Source organism: Oreochromis aureus, linkage group 8 (genome assembly GCF_013358895.1).
Source record: "Oreochromis aureus strain Israel breed Guangdong linkage group 8, ZZ_aureus, whole genome shotgun sequence".
NCBI classification, from domain to species: Eukaryota; Metazoa; Chordata; class Actinopteri; order Cichliformes; family Cichlidae; genus Oreochromis; species Oreochromis aureus.
In genome coordinates, this window is record NC_052949.1 from 28360210 (window position 1) to 28380810 (window position 20601).

Below are 20601 nucleotides of genomic sequence, written 5' to 3' on the forward strand. Positions count from 1 at the left end.
ATAATAGACTTTGCAGAGTAACTGAATGAAAGGGGCCTTCAGAACAACTACAGATTATCAGTAGGTGTAAATACAGAAACGTTACAGTAATTTCTATGGTTTTGTTTTGTTTATAACTAGCTCCTGACTTTCATTTGGAATTTTTCCATATAAAAAGAACTTCAAAATAAAATACAGTAGTACATGTGAAGTAAAATAAATATTTTATTAGGATATAGTGACATTATTACATTTTCGAAGACAATCTTTCTTGTGAAAGATTTCTACAGTAGATGCAATATATTCACATTGAACAAAATCTGAGAACCACATTCAATAACACTTTAGCTTTTAACTTCCAAAATATATTCACTTAAGCCTGATAATGGGCATAGTTTTTTTGATATACATACAAGTACAGCAAGAAACTAAACAATATTAACCACAAACCAAATGAACTTTGCTCCAGTAATTCTAATCACAGTGCTTTTCAGTAATAATACTGGCATTCTAGATTTATTCCTTTCCCTGTTCCTTGAACACAAAATTTGGCAAAGCAGAACGAAACATTAAACAAAAAACAAAGAATTATTTGCTGAAGTAACAACAACAAAGTGATAATGGCTGGAAGAACTGTTGCACACTCATCAAGTAGGTAAGGCTTCAGGAAGAGGGTTTATGTAATCAAGTTTAGGTTTAGGTTAGGCAAAGCTCTACATCATCATTAGGGCTGATGCTGAGGAGTAGATGTTGAGGACTGCTAAAGAAAAGTTCATCATTTTTAGACATAATGGTTCACACAACGTTCACTAGCAAATGTTCAGAATCAGACATCAAACTGGGAGAAGATACCTTGGTTTTTTGAATATCTTTGGTCTCACAGCAACTCGTCCTCCACAACATCATCAACACTTCCTGATATAGAGGCAGCTTCTGAGGTGCAAGAAGGAAACACTCAAGTTAACAATGACTGTAACAGCAGCTTCAACTCTTTTTGTTTATCCACCATGGTACAAAAGCTTGACAGAGTCATGGTGACACTGTCCCTTTTGTTTCACTATGTTATATTTCCTGATTTGTTGGAGATAAACTACAAATTGCACTGAATACAAGTATTCTGAGCATTAGGGTCAAGTTAATTGATCCTAACCAAAATGTATATATTGTTGAGTTCATTTCTTCTTGAGACACTTTAGAAAGTTGATTTAACAGAACTGCATTCCTGTTAATTTTCCACCACATGGGGGCATACACTACCTCTCTGTAGGTTTAAGAAGTGTCCCAAGTCAAGAATCTGATCCAATGTGGACATCACTTGGATATTCTATTGTATTTAGAAACCTAGATAACATTTCTACTTCAACATACAATCCCAGTAACATAAGGGTATGAGGGTTACTTTATGATCGCTTAAACATAGTCACTGGCAAATCTCAAATTACAGTTCCATGACAGAACTCACCTGATAAACTGATACAGGAAAGACTGAGCTCTGATGATGCTCCTATTACATCATCCTGTTGGAAGAATAAAAGTGATTAGCCGCTGTTAACCAGTTCTTCAAACTTTCAGAACAGAAGTAAGGGGATTACCTAATCTTTCAGGCATAAAGATAAGTTAAAATAATAATAATAAAAAATGACAGAGTACCTTGTCGGATACAGTTGGACAGAGATTATGAAGCGCCTTGAGGCGACTTTTGTGATTTGGCGCTATATAAATAAAATTGAATTGAATTGAATGGCATCAGTCTTGCAGCCTGCAAGTCATGGCTGCAAGTCAGGGTTGTTGTCAGTCGGTGGAGGTTAACTGAGGGAGTCTGGATTCCCAAAAATTAGAATTCCACAATCATCCAAGTAGTTGTGATCTATCTCTCTGTTTAGTGTTGATTTTTCCAGGATTTTTTCCCGCTGGCTTACAGATGTCCTGTTCAAGATTAAGTATATTGATACCCTATTTTTGTCCAGGAAGAAGTAAGAGACGCTGCAAGACACAAAAAGCAGAATCAGTAACTTACCAGCATCATCTGCAGACAGCCAAGATTGCAGCCCTCTTTTTTTCCATTCAAATCTTCATGGAAGATAACGGCATAGCCCAATCGTATAAGCTCCTCTCCAACATCCACAGTCTTTTTTACATGATATGCACATGGAAAGAGGAGACAGGGTAAAGGACAAACCAAATACAGGCTTATTAAAGTCTTATTATTAAGAAATAAAATCCTATCTAACCTTGCCCTCACTGTTGTCATAGAGCTTGACACTGGGCCATGAGGAGATTTCCGAGTGAGAGTAGCTGCACAGTTTGGCCTGCAGGGGTCTCCAAGAGGCACAATATGTCAGCCTCTCAAACTGATCCAGGGCTTCCTCAGTCCAAACCCCTCCTGCATGACAGGTTGATGGAGGAAAGAGACTGAAATAATCAAGAATTCAAGAACAATGCACTGCAGAATACTAAAAGACCTCAGTATATCCTCTGCATTGATTGTGCCACCGTAACATCATCACACAGTCAGTTTTATTTATGTTCCCCAGTAAGGTAAGTCTGAGTGATATAGCGAATGTAGTTTTTTCACTTATGATGGTTAAAATGGCTCTATTGTAACCATCGAGTATAAACTGCCATGGTTATATTAAGCTGTCTGCAGTTTTTTTTCTCCCACATGCTACAAATGCATCACTAATCCCACCTCCCCACAAGTTTTTCTACCTGGCACACTGCGCTGAGCATGCGCGTTTATATACTGCCAAATAGGAAAAAATATGGTGACAGTGAGAGTCTCAGACAAGCAAGGAAATGAGACTGTAACTGAACAGGAGCCAGACAAGATAGTTCCAAAGAGAAACAGCACTGGATCAATAATCTGGCAGTGGTTTGGATTTCGCAAGGAGGATGTCGAACCTGAATGTGGAACATGGTATTTAGTACTAGTGGAAATGTGGTCACATGTCACCAAGCTTCACTCAAACCTGGAGCTGTTGACAGGCTTGTGTTGTTGGCACAGAACTTACACACCTTAAACACTGATGAGAGTGTTCTTTTTCAGGAGTACAAGTCACAATCCTTGATTATACCTTAGCTTTGTGATTATTTTACCAATATGCGTGGTGTGTTTTGTTGTTTAAAATCTAGAACAGAAAGCGCAATCATTATTTAGGTTGTTTTGAGATGCTCTAATACCTGTGACATGACTGTTGTTGTTCAGTGGTTTTTCAGGCATTGTCTGAACTTGGAACAGTTTTCCATTTTACCACTTTTTGTTGTTTAAACTTCCTAGCACATATAGAGCCGATAGTTCTGAGACACTCTGATACCTCTGACAGTTTTTGGTGAATGGCTTTTATAGACATTAACTACACTTTTGTTTCTGTAGGTCATCACATTTTACAGTTTTTATATGCTATAAGCACAGAGAACACCTTTTTAATTTCAATTGTTTCACTTTGTCTCGTGAATTCTTGCTTACTTTTTTTGTTAAAGGGTTCGTGTTGACAACAGAAAGAGACATACTGTGAGAATATTGTCATTTGTGAAAAACTTCTGTGTGCAACTGATGGTTAAAATAAAACATATTTTTTGGCTATATCACAACACATGATATATACACGACCAGACAAAAGAACGCCAAAATGGTAATGCCAGTGGACGTGATATGAATTTCACTGCACAACACAGTGTGACAGGAGGTAAGCAGTGGGCATAAAAGTGCCCTTATGTCCTCATGTACCAGCAAGTGTGTGACAAAGTGTGTATGTGTGTGTGTGTTTGGGAAAGAGTGTGTATGTAAGAGAGAGGTGTAAGAAAGAGGGAAAGGTAGTGAAAGGGTAAGAGACAGTGAGTGAATGAGCAAGTGAGAGAGAGAGAAAAAGAAAGACAGTCATTGTCAAGATGAGAGCTTTACCTTTTGGCTTCACTCCTGCTAAGCTGCACTCAATAGCTTGAAATGGTAAACTGAGGAAGTCGCTCCTGAAAATTGCAGCATATGCAAAAGCTGTTAATAAGCCATGTCCTTTTTTATCCACATTACATCCAACATTTTACAGTGTGCAGTAGCAGTATGTCACATCACAAGTTCTTCCACAGTTCGATGAAGAGGTGTACAAAGCAACACTCACAGCGTGAGCTAACATAGAAGTGCAGAATTTAAAATTGTGTGCTCTTTAAAATCAGTAACTCACCAGCCTCCTCTGAAGACAGCCAGTCTGTCTCATGCTGATATGACGGTCACAAACAACAAAACTGCACTTGTACCAGGTTATATTTTTCTTTGTAATACTTCAATAAAAACATTGCTGATTGTAACCCATTTCAAAGTAATGTGTTACTCTTATCATTATAATCATCATATTTGTCTGTAAAGCAGTATTATTTTGCATTATTGTACTAAATCTCTTGATCACACTAAAACTACTAATCAATTTATTTTGCTTTTACTTGCAAGTCAAGACAAAATAATTGGATAATAATTGTAAAATTCATAATAATCATAATAATTTTAGACCCCCATCCTGCATTTAGATTAGATTAGATAAAACTTTATTAATCCCTCGGGTGGGTTCCTCCGGGAAATTCGGTTTCCAATAGCACAGCACTGACAGAAGTTACATAAATTGAGCAGAAATATACCATATATACACATATATAATTACAGAGACATATATAAATACAGAGTATACAAAAGGGATAAATAGAATAAATAGGAATAGGAATACAATGGAATTGCACATTTCAAGTATTGTGAGTCTATTGCACCGTTGGATATTAACAAAAAGTATTGCACAGTGAAAAGGCACTACAGCTTAGTTGTCCCCCCCCTCCTTTGTCCTCCTGTTTCCCCTCCCTCTCCCCTCCAGAGAGGAGTTAAACAGTTCAATGGCGTGTGGGACAAAGGAGTTTTTAAGTCTGTTGGTTCTTGACTTTGAGAGAAGCAACCTGTCACTGAACAGACTCCTCTGGTTGTTTATGGCCGTGTGCAGAGGATGCCCAGCATTGTCCATAATGTCCAGCAATTTCTTTAGTGTCCTTTTCTCTGCTACTGTCACCAGAGTGTCCAGCTTCATGCCGACCACAGAGCCAGCCTTCCTGATCAGTTTTTCCAGCCTGGATGAGTCCTCCTTTGCTGTGCTACTCCCCCAGCACACCACAGCATAGAAAAGTACTTCAGCAACCACCAACTGGTAAAACATCCTCAGGAGCTTCCTGCAGATGTTAAAAGACCTCAGCCTCCTGAGGAAGTACAGTCGGCTTTGGCCTTTTTTATACAGGTGCTGCGTGTTGCATGACCAGTCCAGCTTGTTGTTCACCCACAGCCCGAGGTACTTGTATGTGTTGACCACCTCCACCTCCTCTCCCTCTATCTGAACCAGCAGTGGAGATGGTCTGGACCTCCCAAAGTCCACAACCAGTTCCTTGGTCTTTGAGGTGTTGAGTTGCAGGTGGTTTGTGTGACTCCATGTGACAAAGTTCCTCACCAGACTTCTGTACTCCTCTTCCTGATCATCCCAGATACAACCCATGATGGCTGTGTCGTCTGCAAACTTCTGAATATGGCATAATTCAGAGTTGTAGCAGAAGTCAGAGGTGTACAGGGTGAAGAGAAGAGGGGACAGCACAGTTCCCTGTGGTGCTCCTGTGCTGCTGACCACAGTGTCAGACGTGATGTCCTTCAGCCTGACGTACTGTGGTCTGTCAGTGAGGTAGTTTGAGATCCAGGCAACCAGGCAGGGGTCCACCTGCATCCTGTTTAGTTTTTCCTGAAGCAGACAGGGCCGGATGGCATTAAAGGCACTTGAAAAGTCAAGAAACAGGATCCTGACCGTGCCTTTTCCCTTGTCCAGGTGTGAGTGGGCTCTATGTAGGAGGTACAGGATGGCATCCTCCACTCCGACATCCACCTTAGTCTGCTGTTCTGGAGTTACACCTTTTAATTTTAATGCTGTGGTGTTTCCCATCTCAGATCACAAGCTTGTATTGTTTGACAAACAATACAAATTGAATTGTCATGGCTATTGATCAATGTCCATGAGTACCATTCACATAGAGTTGGGGAATGGCTGCAATCACAGCATTGTAAGATGGTGAAAGTGTAACCTTAGGCCCACTCCTCGATTCAGAGATGATCTTTCCCTTTTCACATAGTTCTTCAGAAGTCACTTGGATGAGTGACGAAATGTTTCTTCCACTGAAAACGCTACATCCAGATGAAAAGAATCAACTTTCTGGGATTTACTTACCTGGGGTCCGTTCTTCGTACCTCGCTAAGTAAGTTAGCTGGATTTGATTGTTGACGATTTCGCGTGATCTTGGATCATTCGGTTCTCCGAAGCTCATCCGGGACTTGCTGTCATAGCAACAGATCCGTAAGCGTAAACCTGCTTGGGTGCAGGCTTACTTTATGTAAACAGGATTAGATCGCGGCCACTCAGGTATGTCCGCTTCATTTATACGAAAGCAACAGCGATATTTCTCCACTGTTTTTCCATAAATAAATATTATCAATGTAACTAAAGATAATGCAGTATTTAATTCTTTTATTGATTTCATACAGATACATACAGGTCATTTCCTAAAAAAAGGGAAATGTACTATTAATCATTCTATTTCATGTATTTGATTATTTCAGATGTAATTCATATTTTAGAGTAGTAATAGTAAAACACTTCGTGTAATCAAGATGAGAGACCACGACTATAAAAGCGAAGGTGGATTTGGGAAGTCTGTCGCAGCCATGTCCTGTCCGTTTGTGCGAGCAACCCATTGCGGAAGGTGCAAGATTGATAAGGAGAGTTTTCAGAATTCAGCGGATATTGCGGGATAGACAGGATCCTTTAGCTCAGCGCGACAGTGTGCTCATAGAGAGATATCGATTTTCCCGTGAGGGTATTATTTACTTAACACACTCTCTCTCTCTCTCTCTCTCTCTCTCTCTCTCTCTCTCTCTATAGATAGATAGATAGATAGATAGATAGATAGATATATATATATATATATATATATCTATCTCCCAACTTACTGTGCATGCTTCAGTCACCCCTTGCATGGGAACAGGTAAAAGTGATGGAGTGTTATGTAAAACTACACACAAAAAAACCCCACAATGTCAATAAATGTCACACCCCCTCGTCACATCGGGGTGTGACGAGGGGTGCAGGACCACCACCTGTCTTTATTTGCTCTGCCCTTTTCTTGGTTGCTGTTATAAACAAACAAACAGATTATTTCAGGGTCTCTTTTCAAGAGACTAAAAGCAATATAAGTGATAAATATTACCATTCTGTAGAATATTCTTATATTTCACTTTTACTTGTTCCCATGTTCTAGTGGGTCCTGTTGTGGCTCTAATGTGAAAGAGGATATAATGTAATATAATATAATAAATTACTTACGAGTTTAATTTGTCAGCAACTTTCTGCCAGCCCTCTCTCCTTGCTTTTGCAGCCTTTGCAGTGTTCCCTTGCGTTTTAATTAAACTCTGAAACTCCTGAAATCCCTCAATCAAGAGTTCTTGCTCTGCTGCTGAAAAATACTGAGCGCGCTCCTTCGACATCTTCGCCGACCAATCAAAGGGTTGCCGATCAATGTTTCTACTATAGATGCGTAGCCCCTTTTAAGCCACCCAGTGATCTCAGATTACTTCATCCAGCTATACTAATCGTCAACAACAGGTGTGTTCGGAGAACCGGATTAGCGAGCTCAAAGTTGGCGCGATGATTTGATCTTGGATGTGTCATTTGATCTTGGATGTAGTGAGCGAGGTACGAAGAACGGACCCCTGGATGATTGAGCATGCATTAAGATACCTTATTGTTGGTTTATGTGCAATAGATGTGATGAAGACTATTGCAAAATTTCAAGACAGATTTTTCAGGGAATTTTCCCGCCACTATATGATCACATGACCTGCTCTAAAAAAAAAGAGGCTGGAGAATTATGTGAAAGAAATGTCTTTTTCTTTCTTTCATGCCCAAACCTTTTGCCCTACATGTAAAATATATACACCAAGATGTAACATCTTGTCCTATTTCATCCAGTGTCATTGTCTCTGAAATTTGGATCTTATTGGATTTACTTATTGGATTTGCCATCGAAGTCCAGCCTCCTCCATCTCCCTCTCCCTTAGGGAACAATGTTACAGCATCTCCCAAAATTCCATATAACACACTCTACAGACATGAAAGTTTAGTATTTTGTAGACTGGAAATCTTCTCCAATAGGACTTTTCACTTGGGAAGAATTTGTTTCAGAGATATATTTCTGTCTGCCAGGCTATATTAGCCTGACTGAGACACAGACAGAAGTGTGTGTGGCACCACTACGCACTCCTCCCCCTCGTGCCACTGGCAGGAGTCATTATATATCAACCGTTTGTTCTTCTTTTAACCTGGTAGATTCTGATGTCTTCTGACAACAGAACCAGTAGTAGTATAGTCAGTATTTACTTAAGTACTACTGAAAGCTGCTGGCACTTATTTTCAGTTGGTGAATTTGTATAGGAATTAGGGCTGGGCTATATCATACCGTTCACGGTAATACCGGTGTAATTTTGGGCAACGATAGGAAAATGAAATATCGCGATAGAATATTGGTAAAACGCGCATGCGCAGTGCCTATGTTTACATACGCACATGGCGGCGACGCAGAATGAGAAGAGCGAAAGTGGATCGTTGAATGAAACGGATGAACCAGAATTGGTTTGTAAAAATGCTGCAACTTCAGTGGTGTGGAACTGGTTTAGCTTTCGTCCATCAGATACACAACAAAGCACTATTTTTGGTAGAGCATGCTAGCGGGCTGTCGTTATTACCGTGTTGTTTGGAAAATATGGCACACTTAAAATCAATCCTTTGATTTTTCTGAAAATCGACAGTGCCCCTTATAATCCTGTGTGCCTTATGTATGAATTCTGGTTGTGTTTACTGACCTCGAAACGATTTTATGTGGTAGACGGCGCTCGAAAATCTGTCAAATGTTTTAGTACAACTTTGCTAAGCTACGAACCCGCACCGCTTGATGGATTGTCGGAGCATTACGACTATCGTAGGCAGGCACCTCACGGAGTGATACGTACTGTGCTTCAACATAATATTACCGTATTGTGTGTGTATAACCTCTTTTTAAGTTTTGTGGATATTATACATGGTTATGCTGAGGATATGTCGGCCAATTTCCACTGAAAATGCCTTTTGGTTAAACTGTCAGCGAGGAATTTGCAGTGTTACATTTTTATATAACTTTGATGCACATAAAAAACAGCTGCTTGTTTAAGTGAAAATACATTGATGGGGTTTTTTGCACTAATAAAGTTGTGGAGTTGTAAAGTATTTTGTCTAGTGTCAAATATATTGTCAGTTATTTCGTTATCGCAAATTTTCAAATGTATATCGTGATAAATATTTTTGGTCGCCCTGCTCTAATAGGAATGTTTTTTAAATATCCTTTATTGTTCCTCACTGGGAACAATCAGGTGTTGGGATTCTGATTGGCACATTAACTTCAGAGTTTCTGTTTTTAGTCTGTATGGTTTATCTCCCCACTAACTCATAGGTAGTCTTAACATAAAACCCACAAAGCACTTAAAGATGAAAAACTATTTTACCTGTTAATATGATGCTAGTTCCCTTCTTTCTCTGAATGTCACCCACTCGCTGATACACACAGACACACAGTGTTGGGAAGCTTACTTTTAAAATGCATTCCACTACAGATTACAGAATACACGGCCGAAAATGTAGTTTGTAATATTTTTGTAGTTTGTAAGTTACTATATATGTATAACGTAATCTGAATATTTTGGATTACTTGATATATTGTCATGCTTTTTACAACTACATGAATGTACTATTGCTGTGTGATTTATTACTATTACCGAGCTAACATTGTTAGCTGGTGTTAGCTGAGGTTAGTTTATAGACTGCAGACAGTTAGACTTGATGGATTGCATTAACAACCTGCTAGCTGCAAATAATCATGTGCAGTTCTGAAAGCAATACCAAATAGATTTTTAAATCTTAATATAAAATGAGTAACAGTAGGGTGGGCATTAGGTAAGGCTGCACTTTTTGCAGTGATCTCGTATTGAAAACTATTTCTGTATCAGTAATAAGTTTTCTTTCTGTCTGCTTTCAGAACTGCACATGATTATTTGCAGCTAGTAGGTTGTAATGCAGCATTCAGTGGTAGTAATAAATTACACAGCAATAGTACATTGAAGATACTGAAGTGACACATAGCCCAGTTAGCTACCACAACTAAAACAAGGTAGGTGCTTAGTTTTTAAAAAAGAACTTACTTCAAGATGTTTGTTTAGGTTGGAGTCTTTTGATGCTGAGAGCAGCCTGTTTGCTGACAAACAGTGTTTGCATTGCACGGTCAAAGAGCCTCTTAATGCGTGTTTTGCTTGGGTTTCCGGCAACGCGTGGAATGACCAGAATTAGAGAGGGGATAGCCTAACATATGAAACAGGAAAACACTGTCGTGTAATCCATTTATTGCAACAAAGTAATTGTATTCTAATTATCACCTATTTAAATGGTAACTTTAACGGAATACAGTTACGCATATTTTGTATTTTAAATAATATACATAATGCCGGTACATGTATTCCGTTACTCCCAACACTGCAGACACATATGCACACAGACACAGAGAGACACAGACACAGACACACACACACACACACACACACACACACACACACACACACACCCTGATGTCTTCTGACAACTCACCTGTCTTAAGAAATGTTCCTTTTTTAGTTATAATTAAAATTTAAAGTGAAGTAAAGTTTTTATTCTCAATTATTAATAATATTTTGTTAATATATTAATATAGCACAAAAACAGATATACATAGCACAGGCTTTGCACAAAAATAGCTGGTAGTAACATCCTCCAAAGAGTTACTTTTTACTTTCTTACTTAGTGCTTGGAGTACATTTCAAAACCTTCAAAGCCTACTTTTTCTTTTTGTTGTAATTATGTTTTTTATTTGAAAAGATGCAAAAGCAATGCAAAATACATCTTATAGTTATTTCAATAATTCCAAAACAAATAGATCAAACACATGAACTAGGGTGCTTACAGTTTTGACAGTTCCCATTAAGAAAAAAGAAAAAAAAATAACAGTAGGTGTGCAGAAAAATAAATAAATAAAATACTCTGGCGGAGTCACACAAAGCCTGCTTGGTTGTGGGATATAAATTTGATCCATTTATCCCAAATTTGGTAAAACTTGTGTTCCTTGAGAATACGTCAATTTTTCTGTTCTAAAAATATCAAGAATAGTTCCATACCAATCATCTTGGTTGTATAGAGCGCTTTGAGTACTCCGGGAGAGTAGAAAAGCGCTATATAAGAATCAGTCCATTTACCATTTACCATCTAATGTTGGTGGGACTCGGTTCATCCACCTTCTTGTAATAGATTTTTTGCTAGCATCTAGAAGAGCCTGCAGCAGCTTTATATCCATCCTCCGTTCTAGAATTATAACATGACCCAAGTATAAATTTACAAAGTCAAACGGCATCTGTACCTCAGTGTTTTATGAATCAAACTCCAGTACAGGTACAGCTTAGGACAGTCCCAAAACACGTGATAATGGTTTGCCTCCACTGAGCTACACTGCCTCCAACACTCTGAATTCGTATTCCTAAATTTACCCTGGATTGGAATCTTAAAAGTATCTTCAGATATTTTTCCAGCAATGTTCTCTCCATTCTAACGAATTAGTGGAGGACCACTGTGAGCAACATATTTCTTCCCAATCTTCTTCCAAAATGCTAATTCCAGCTTCACTTTCCCACTTTTCCTTTATATATAGAGTACTATCTTTTTTGCATGGAGTAGTGCACTGTATAACTTTGAAATAGATTTATTTATAGTTGAACTATGGGCAAGTTTCAGGATTTTGAGAAAGTTAGTTTCATTCGACGTTAAATTTATAATTTTCCATTGTTTGTTAAAGTTATCTCGCATTTGTAGGAACCAAAGGCTACTTTTTCATGTTTACTTAAGGAAAGAAAACAACTCAGTACTTCAACTTTTACCTGAGTATTTTTCAACACTATTATCTGTACTTGACAAACAAAACAAAAAAGAAACGAGACTATACTCCACCACACAGTACTTATACACTCCAAAAACGCTAAATGTCATGTATTTTTAAAATCTAAAAACTTGCTATGGATATCGCTAGCTGTCTTCACCACTCACTCACTCCCACAACTTTTCCCTCTTCCTCAGCAACCAAATACTACTGTATATTAGTACAGTCACGTCTTCCTTATTTACCCTGAATTCACCTACCTCATTCTGCGGAGGCTGCTCCTGGGGAGTTCCCCATTGTCCCCAAAGTCAACGTAATAAAGGTCCACCAGTCCAGAGCCTAGGACTCCCAGCACCCTTGCCCTGTTCCATGTGCCATGGTCTCTGTATGGAGCAGCCACAATGTCCCCTACAACAACGGTGTCCACTCGCTGATCCTACAGATCAGAAACCCAGATGTGTTCAAACACACTGGATTGCAGAAAGTGCTGCAGGGATAGCCCCCTACGGGCTGTGTGGGCTTATTGTTAACATACTTTTTTTTCACACGCAGGATCTTAGATATGTTTCTATATCTACTCGATGAATCGTTGCAGGCCTGCTTCTTATCATCACATTTTCACCATGTCAGCCACTACAACATGTGGACTCAGTGCACGGCATCCTGGCTTTTAACATTCTCTAAATCAGACATTTTAAATGCCGTTACTACGAGTTACCCAGGTTTCTGAACTGTAGTAAGATCTGCAGCACATAATCAGGACTCTTAAAAAAATTTGTTCTACCAGGATAAAGAAAAAAAATACTGGCAACCGTCAGTATTACCCGTCAGCCTCCTGGTAGACACACCGACGTCATCAATTTCAAAATTCTATATCACTGCATTCCCGAGTTATCGCCGAGAAATCAGTGACGGTCACTGAGATTCTAACTCATCCAAGATTTTTGTAGAAGGAGAAAATACTTGGATCTTTGCAGTTTCAAGTGTATGGAAGTATATCGGAACTCTCAACACTCATTCTGGCTTTGTCAAAAGGACTCTTGTGGAACAAGAGAGACACAAAGACAGCAAGATATGTCCTTACTGTAGGGTTTCCATTGTTGTAGAAGTGGTTCATCTCCTCTGTCAGTTTGTCCAACTGAATGGATCGAACCCCCAGGATCTGGATCCAGAAGTGGTTTGGGTTCTCTGATGCAGAAACATACACCTCAAGGTGTTCGTCAGGCTGGAAGCTCAGGTCTGGGCTTGAAACTGGAACACACAGAGAAAATAAGAAATAACTACACTTAAAGACACATTACATGGCTGCTCTGGGGTGACTGAAATCTGAACTCACTTTCAAATTTGGACACTTCAGAGAAGGTCTTAGTAGTGGTACTGCTCTCCTCCTTCCTGGCTGTTTTGATTTTTGACTCTCCCACCTGGTCAAAGAATGTTTCTGGTTCTCCTGTGGTTCCATTGGCAAAGACAAGTGCATTCTCCTCTATGTGGGAGAAGGGACTGTTGTTGTTCAAGTACAATAGTGGTTCAGTCTCTGTGCTGTTTGACTTCTGACTCACAACAAAATGACCACGTTTCTGGCGCCGGGCTGATGACTGTGAGATTGTTGTCCTCACCATCATGTCCTCAGTGACTTTTTCTAGAATCATATCCTTTGAACAGGTTTCAAAAGCAGGAGTTAGATGTCCCCTCAACCAAAATTAAAGGACGTGGTACACACAGGAGATCCAAATCAAGGCACTGTGCGTTACCTGTGCCTTTTTCACCTCATGTCTGGTCCCTGTAATCGTCACCATGCCCTTTGCTCGTACACCGTGCGCCGGCTCTTTGGAACACACCACTTTGGCTCCTGTGGTTCGGGTGATCTGTTTCAAACTCTCTCCACCACGGCCTGCAATACACAGATAATCATGTTCTCCCTAACAATTATTGCAAATAGGGGTGAGATAAAATGGGAACTTTTTTCTTAAACTGACATAAGGCTAAGTGAATACTTATCACGGGTTTGAATGTTAACCATTAAAACCTCATAAATAAAGATAACTCAGATAAACAGAAATATGATTAATGGTAAATTCAATTCAATTTTATTTATACAGCGCCAAATCACAACAACAGCACTTTGGTGACAGTGGGAAGGAAAAACGCCCTTTTAACAGAAAGAAACCTCTAGCAGAACCAGACTCAGGGAGGGGCAGATGGCGATTATATAGCAGTTTTCTACTCTCCCAAAGCACTTTATACAACATGCTACATTCACTTTTTCTATGCTTTTAAGTGTTTTCTAACTAACATTCACACTCCGAAGGATGCATTGGAGAGCAACCACCAACCTTCCAATCAGCAGATGCCCTGCTGTACCTCCTGAACTACAGCCACCCGAGAGGTACCCACAATCATGTCTTTTAATTCAAAAAGCCCTATGTGAGGGTTTAAATGTCAGTGTTAATTTCCCCCACCTCTGTCTCCTCCTCACTTTCTTTTGGGGACTGCTATTGCTCCTCCTCCACTTAAACTGTGTATAAGACTTTCTGGTCATGTTTACAAAGGTCACAGTGCAAAGAAGCCAAGGGACCATTTTTCCCATAAACTCTAAACAACTAGTTTTTGTTGTTGTTGTTGTTTGGTTTTTTGCAATCCGAGAAGTTGCCCCCTGCTAATCAACAAAAAGAATGCAGGTTTAAGTAACTTCTGCTTTGGCTTTATTTTCACAGCCAGAACCTACAGCTTACTAACAGCTATTTATGAACTATATTAAAAGAGATACTCTGGCCTCCCTCCTGGCCAGCTGATCTGCTTGTCACTTACTGGAGCTTTTAGTTTTGAAAACGATGCCTGGTAATGAAAAAAAACAAAAAAACAACTGACATGATCAAAGATTCACTCTACCTATTATACGTCCAAAAGAGGTCTGTGGAACCTCCAAAATCTCTGAGACAAGTTCACATTCTCTGAGCAGGTTCTCCAGGACACAGCGGGCCAGCAAGACCTGCTCCTTAGAGCCCTGAAGCAGGAAACATACGGTCGTCTTACATCCATGATCTCCTGAATCTGACACGACCCTCACTTGAGCTCCAGACTTCTCAGTCACCTGAAAAGTTAGTATACAAAGAGAAAGGAAGACTAGCTGAATCTGTAAAACTAAATTAAGACCTGCTTGTAAAACTTGGAATACCAAGAGTCTCACTGCAATGTAGTTCATACAATTTAGAAGTAGCAATGGCATACCGAAAAATGGATCAATAGAAAAAATCTTATATAGGTATGCAGGCGTGAGGCATTAATTCAAGAGAGAATTTCCTCAGTGTAAATATATTCAGCTGCATACACACAGGGCCACTTAGACGTTATCAAATCTTCATGGTGCTAACAATCAGACTAAACTCTAAACTTAAGCTGGGAGGGAACTGAATATAGCTACAATACAACTGAGTGAAAACAATAACAATCCAGCTCACTTCAGTACTTTTTCTAAAATATTATGTAACTAAGAAATCAATCTAAGAATATGTATTTACTGAATAGTATTTTAGGAAAATAAAAATTACAATAACAAAATAAATGTCCAATTCAGGGTCACTGGGGGGCTGGAGCCTATCCCAGCTGCCACAGGATGAGAGGCAGGGTTCACCCTGAACAGGTTGCCTGTCTATCGCAGAAAAACATTCAAGCCTATGAGCAATTTAGAATAATCAATTAACCTAACCCCACTAACTGCATGTCTTTGGACTGTGAAACCAGAGTTCCAAGAGAGAACCCACACAAACACAAAGTCCCCTGCCAGTTGGTGGATTTGAACTTAGGACCTTTGTGCTGTGAGGTAACAGTGCTAAGCACCATGCTGCCCACAAAATAAATGCATTCCAGTTATTTCCACTCATTTACAATAAACATTTAACCAAACAGAACAAGTAACAAAGAAGTAAACAGTGAAAAGGTCTTCCTCTGAACAACTCACCATGTCTAAAAACTTGGCTTGGCATCGGTACATGTTCCTGTACACCTCTATAGGAAGCGTAATCTTGGACACCTCAGTGTTGGGACCCTGACCTGTTAATGTCAATCATATCAAGCTTGTAATAAAAAAAAAATACAATATTAATCATACACAAATTAGGCTTGGAATGATACCTGTTCAATGGGAGATACTTACTGCTCTTGGTGCCGTTTATGTGGCGATAGATGATGTAGCCCAGAGTGGCCCCAACGGAAAGCCCTGCAGCCAGAGCCACTATTTTCCCAGAGCTCAAGCTGGTCTTATGACCTTCCTTTACTGCATCCATGACACCTCGTGCACCCTGCAGGATGCTCTACCTAAACACACACACGACACGAGTCTCCATCAGCCTTATTAATGATCTACTCTTCCTTCCTCCATCCATGTTGCCAGCTTCAGTTTATGAAATGTTTTAATTTGGACATCTTATTGCTTCTCCCTGAGAACGACCCCTTATTGCAACACAGAAGCTGTTGCTCTCAAGATGAGTCATCAGCAGTTTAATGCGCATGCACAAAATGCTGAAATGAGAAATGAGAAGTGAACTTTAACAAATCTTATTCTCAAACATTTTCAGATCCCTTACAAAGATTTTTTGCTGTCAAAGTAAGATATTCTTGATTTTGGAATCATTTAGATCCTACCTGCACTTAGGTCAGATATGATTATGCTTTTAATCACATCTGACAAAAACATTTGGAATGCATCAAAATAACATCCAAACATCAGCATGAGTTAATACTGATAGATATTAGTCAGCTCTGTTGACTATTATCTCTAATAAAGTGATTTAGTGTCAGTAGCTAATATTTGCCTGTTGTGTCACATTTACTTTGACCTCATAAATAATATGATTAAGAGCAAAGATAATTTAAATGTCAGTTATTTTTATAAAGATTAACAATAAATAAAATCAAAAACAAAATTTAAACAGAAAAAAAATATACTGTATCAGCCGTTGCTCAAATTCAAATTCAAATTCAAAGGCCCAGGACCTTTGAATTAGTTAAAAGATTCAGGTCAGGCCACTACAAATATTCTTTTTGTTTTTCTAAAGAGGTGGACTTTCTGGTGTTTTGGATCATAGTGCATCTGCAGAACCCAACTGCACTTCAGCTTGAGGTCATGAACAGATGGCCAGACATTTCCCTTCAGGAAAACAACTGCATTTTGTGTTTACTTGTGTTATCTTTGTCTAATATTTACATTTGTTTGATGATCTGAAACATTCAAGCGTGACAAGGAGGAAGGAAGGAAGGAAATCAGGAATGCGTCAAACACTTTTTTTTCTTTTTACGCCACCATGTATATACATACACAATGCAGTACTGAGGGTTTCTATTAAATTCAGATTTAGACAAAACTGTACTTTCAAATATGGGCCATCTCATCCAAAAGATAAAAATGATTAAATTGTTGTGGCTCCCAAAACTCAACTGTCTCAATGATGTTGCCTGTTGGAATAACCTCACAGGTACTTGACCAATTTGACCAAAACATTTAAGACTTTCTGTAAGATAAAAATAAACCAAGGATCAGTAGAAAGAAAACATGGACATTGAGACAGAGGAGGAAATATAAATATATAAACATAAAATGTGATTTTTCCCATCTGGGACGATCTATACATCTTTATGTGATGTGTGTATCGGAAACAATGGCTCGAAAAAGGGATATGTACAATGAGCAATGTTTATTTGGATGGAGTGGTTTGTCATATGAAACTATTCAGAAAAGCGTTTTGAAAAGAGAGGCTTTCTGGCAATACTTACAAATGAGAGAAAATATTTTTAAAGGCTATTTTATCATGGACAAGAACCAAGTGAGGGACTTGTTGGATCTTCATGAAGTGGCACATAAGGCAGCTGTGCTTTATAAACTGTTAAACAAATAGAAAAAGGACACCTTCAATAATCTGAGGATTTGGCAAAAGGACCTCGGCTGTGCGATGAGCAAGAAGAAGTGGTCTGCAGTACTCTCCAATACTAATAAATATCTTTAAAAAAGGGCCATGGAAAATTCATGGCATTTATAAAGTAATACATGGGTTTTATTTTACCCACTTATAGTTTGGATGTAATGTGCAACGATTTCTGTTGGAAATGTAAATCAGAAAAGGAACATTTATTCATGTTATTTGGAAATTTAAACAAGTGTATCCCTTTTGGAAAAAGAAAATCTAGATCGTGTAGTGGACTGGTTAAGTTTAACAGGTGCTTTTACAGCCACAAGAATAACCCGAAGAGTATGGAAAAACACATCCTCCCCAAATTTCAAAAACTGGACAGAAACTGTGTAAGAAATTGGATCATACAGAAAATGTTGGCAAGAGTTGACTATGATACTGAAAACTTCATGAGATGTTTGAGAGGGCAGTTTGTAGAAATGGTTGTAGGTAGGTTAGAATCTCAAGCCCAGCCTTTCATTGTCTTTCTGTTTTTATCCCAGTTTTCTTCCACTCTCTCCTTACATAGGGATGTAGTTATGATCAGTGCATTCATGGAAAATCAAATAATGACCCCGTCTGTTCTCGCTAAACAAAAGAAACAAAACTTTCAAGAACGACTTTCATGACTCACACTACTGAGTGTAAGCTTCAACCCAGCTGCCTTCTAATGAGAATCGTACTTAAAAACCCATTTAATGCGGCCTGTCTTCCTAAATATAACACAACGTGATAATCGCACCCTGCATCCATTTGCTCAGGAGTGTATACATTTTGGGCATCTGATAGTTCTGTTAAGCAGCATCTTACCACTTTAGGACAATAATATAGAACAAATATTAAATTTAGATTCGAATACTGCATGCAGTCTCGTCGGACCTGCTCATACAAGATAAGCTAGCTGGTGCTTTACATACAAGTTCAGCACTGACACAAGGTAACCAAACGCCACTAGCATGCTCAGATACATGATATCACAGCCTTTATATGTTTTCGACGCTAATACGATTTAGAATCAACGACATTTTGGAAAGGATCTCCATTCCCTTCCCACACGACCTTACCTGTCGATTTGTTAACCTCCTAGGAAGAAGTTCTCAATAAACCGGAAACAATATTTAGTATTTAATTTTCGAATATTGAATTTTCTAGTGTGCAGCAGCAAATTAGCTATTAACACTGAAAAAACGACTTTATAAATAATTTACTATGAAAAACCTATTAACGATAAACGTGATAATTTAAATGAAACATTTTATTTTAAGTCGTCAACCGGAAACCAACTTCTCGCTGTGCAAGCTCTCTCAGCCCAGTGGATGTGAAGAAGAGGCGTTCCCCTCAGAATCAGACCTCAGCACCACCCGGTGGCAACAGACAGAGACATCAGACACCCTGTGTGTCCACTGTTGTGCTGAATACATTCATTTGTTTTAATATTTGAGCAAATTTGTAGCAATTCCAATATTAAAACAAAATTTAAAAAGTACAACGGCTCACCATATTTTGTACTGTCAGTGAAACCAGGTGTTTTACTGAAAAAGGTACAGGCAAAACTTTAGTTTTCTAGAACCTTACCTGAAGGTTACAATTTGGAGAGCGTTCTAGGAATATTTCCTAGAGGTAAGTTTTGTAGAACCTTAAGAGAACTTGTGTAATCTGTTGATGTTATGCGAGAACCTCAGAGGACCTCCAGGGAACATTGCCTTCTATTAGCGCCTCAGAGAACATATTGCAACCACTACAACTGTCTGGAAACGTCAGTCATATTTAAGGGCATTAGCCTATAGTGATAGCTACAATAAACAAAAAGATGTGATTTTTTTTCAGATAAAATGGATTAAACTGCAGTAATACATATTTTTTAATTGGGTGTAAAATTGGTGAAATATCATTCTTCTCTGTTAAAAGAGAGCTTTAAACAGACTGATGTTTTTCATTTAAGTGGGCATAACAGGAGAGAGATGATACAGGAATATGAACATCCTTATAAATTATGTAATGCTGTAGGTGAACTCACTGACCAAAATATATAACGCATATAAAAAAAACTATAGCAGTAATATGCAACAAACATATTAATGTAGCAGTGTTATTCGTAAAAGAAAAAAAAAGCACGCCACGATGTGTTTCACATAACTAGAAAAAAAATACAACTATTTTTTTAACATTTGTTTTCAAGTACATTTTGGTGTCGGTACTCACTGAGGTTATGAATGTACAACTTTTTGCAGCTCTTGCTACTTTTTTCACTGAAACTAGCACAATCCCATTCTGATGAAAAAATATTTCACTAAACACATTATGGATCAATCAAAGCTGTCCACAGTTCCCTTTATTCTTCCTTTTTCCCTATTAGAAACCACCCTTTCTTTCAGGATAAACCTCAGTGATTAACCCACATGCAGCAGTTATATTTGTGTTGAAAATAACTGCAAATACAGGAAACAAATATTAAACAATTGTTTTAAATGTTTCCACCAGAAACCTGACTAGAGGGTGCGACACCGCAGGGACTTAGTTGTACTTGTTACAACAACAATAAAGATATTCTGATTCTATTCTCCCCATTCTCTCAACCTCTCAGCTGCTACTTGGCTGGTTCCTCTTGGTCCACCTTATCCTCACGCTGCTGAATTTG

At 38.7% G+C, this 20601-nt stretch overlaps 1 protein-coding gene across 5 annotated transcripts; it reads right to left on the bottom strand.

The window, feature by feature from the left end:
- Nucleotides 1–186: 186 nt before the first annotated feature.
- tdrkh (tudor and KH domain containing) lies at nt 187–19174 on the bottom strand. 5 transcript variants are annotated; one of them, XM_031731305.2, is made up of 14 exons: nt 19028–19173; nt 16175–16335; nt 15980–16071; nt 14911–15112; nt 13773–13912; nt 13358–13673; nt 13106–13272; nt 12282–12457; nt 3881–3945; nt 2211–2362; nt 1997–2107; nt 1442–1496; nt 832–912; nt 187–736 (listed from the first exon to the last, which is right to left on the bottom strand). In XM_031731305.2, exons 2-13 carry the CDS (start codon nt 16302–16304, stop codon nt 857–859), a joined length of 1662 nt encoding a protein of 553 aa, XP_031587165.1. In that variant the 5' UTR covers nt 16305–16335; nt 19028–19173; the 3' UTR covers nt 187–736; nt 832–856. The 5 variants fall into 5 exon arrangements, 4 of the variants coding, with proteins under 4 accessions (XP_031587165.1, XP_031587164.1, XP_039472404.1 ...); XM_031731304.2 differs by having other exon boundaries at nt 187–739; XM_039616470.1 differs by lacking the exon at nt 19028–19173 and adding an exon at nt 17791–17906 and having other exon boundaries at nt 187–739.
- Between the last annotated feature and the right edge of the window lie 1427 nt (nt 19175–20601).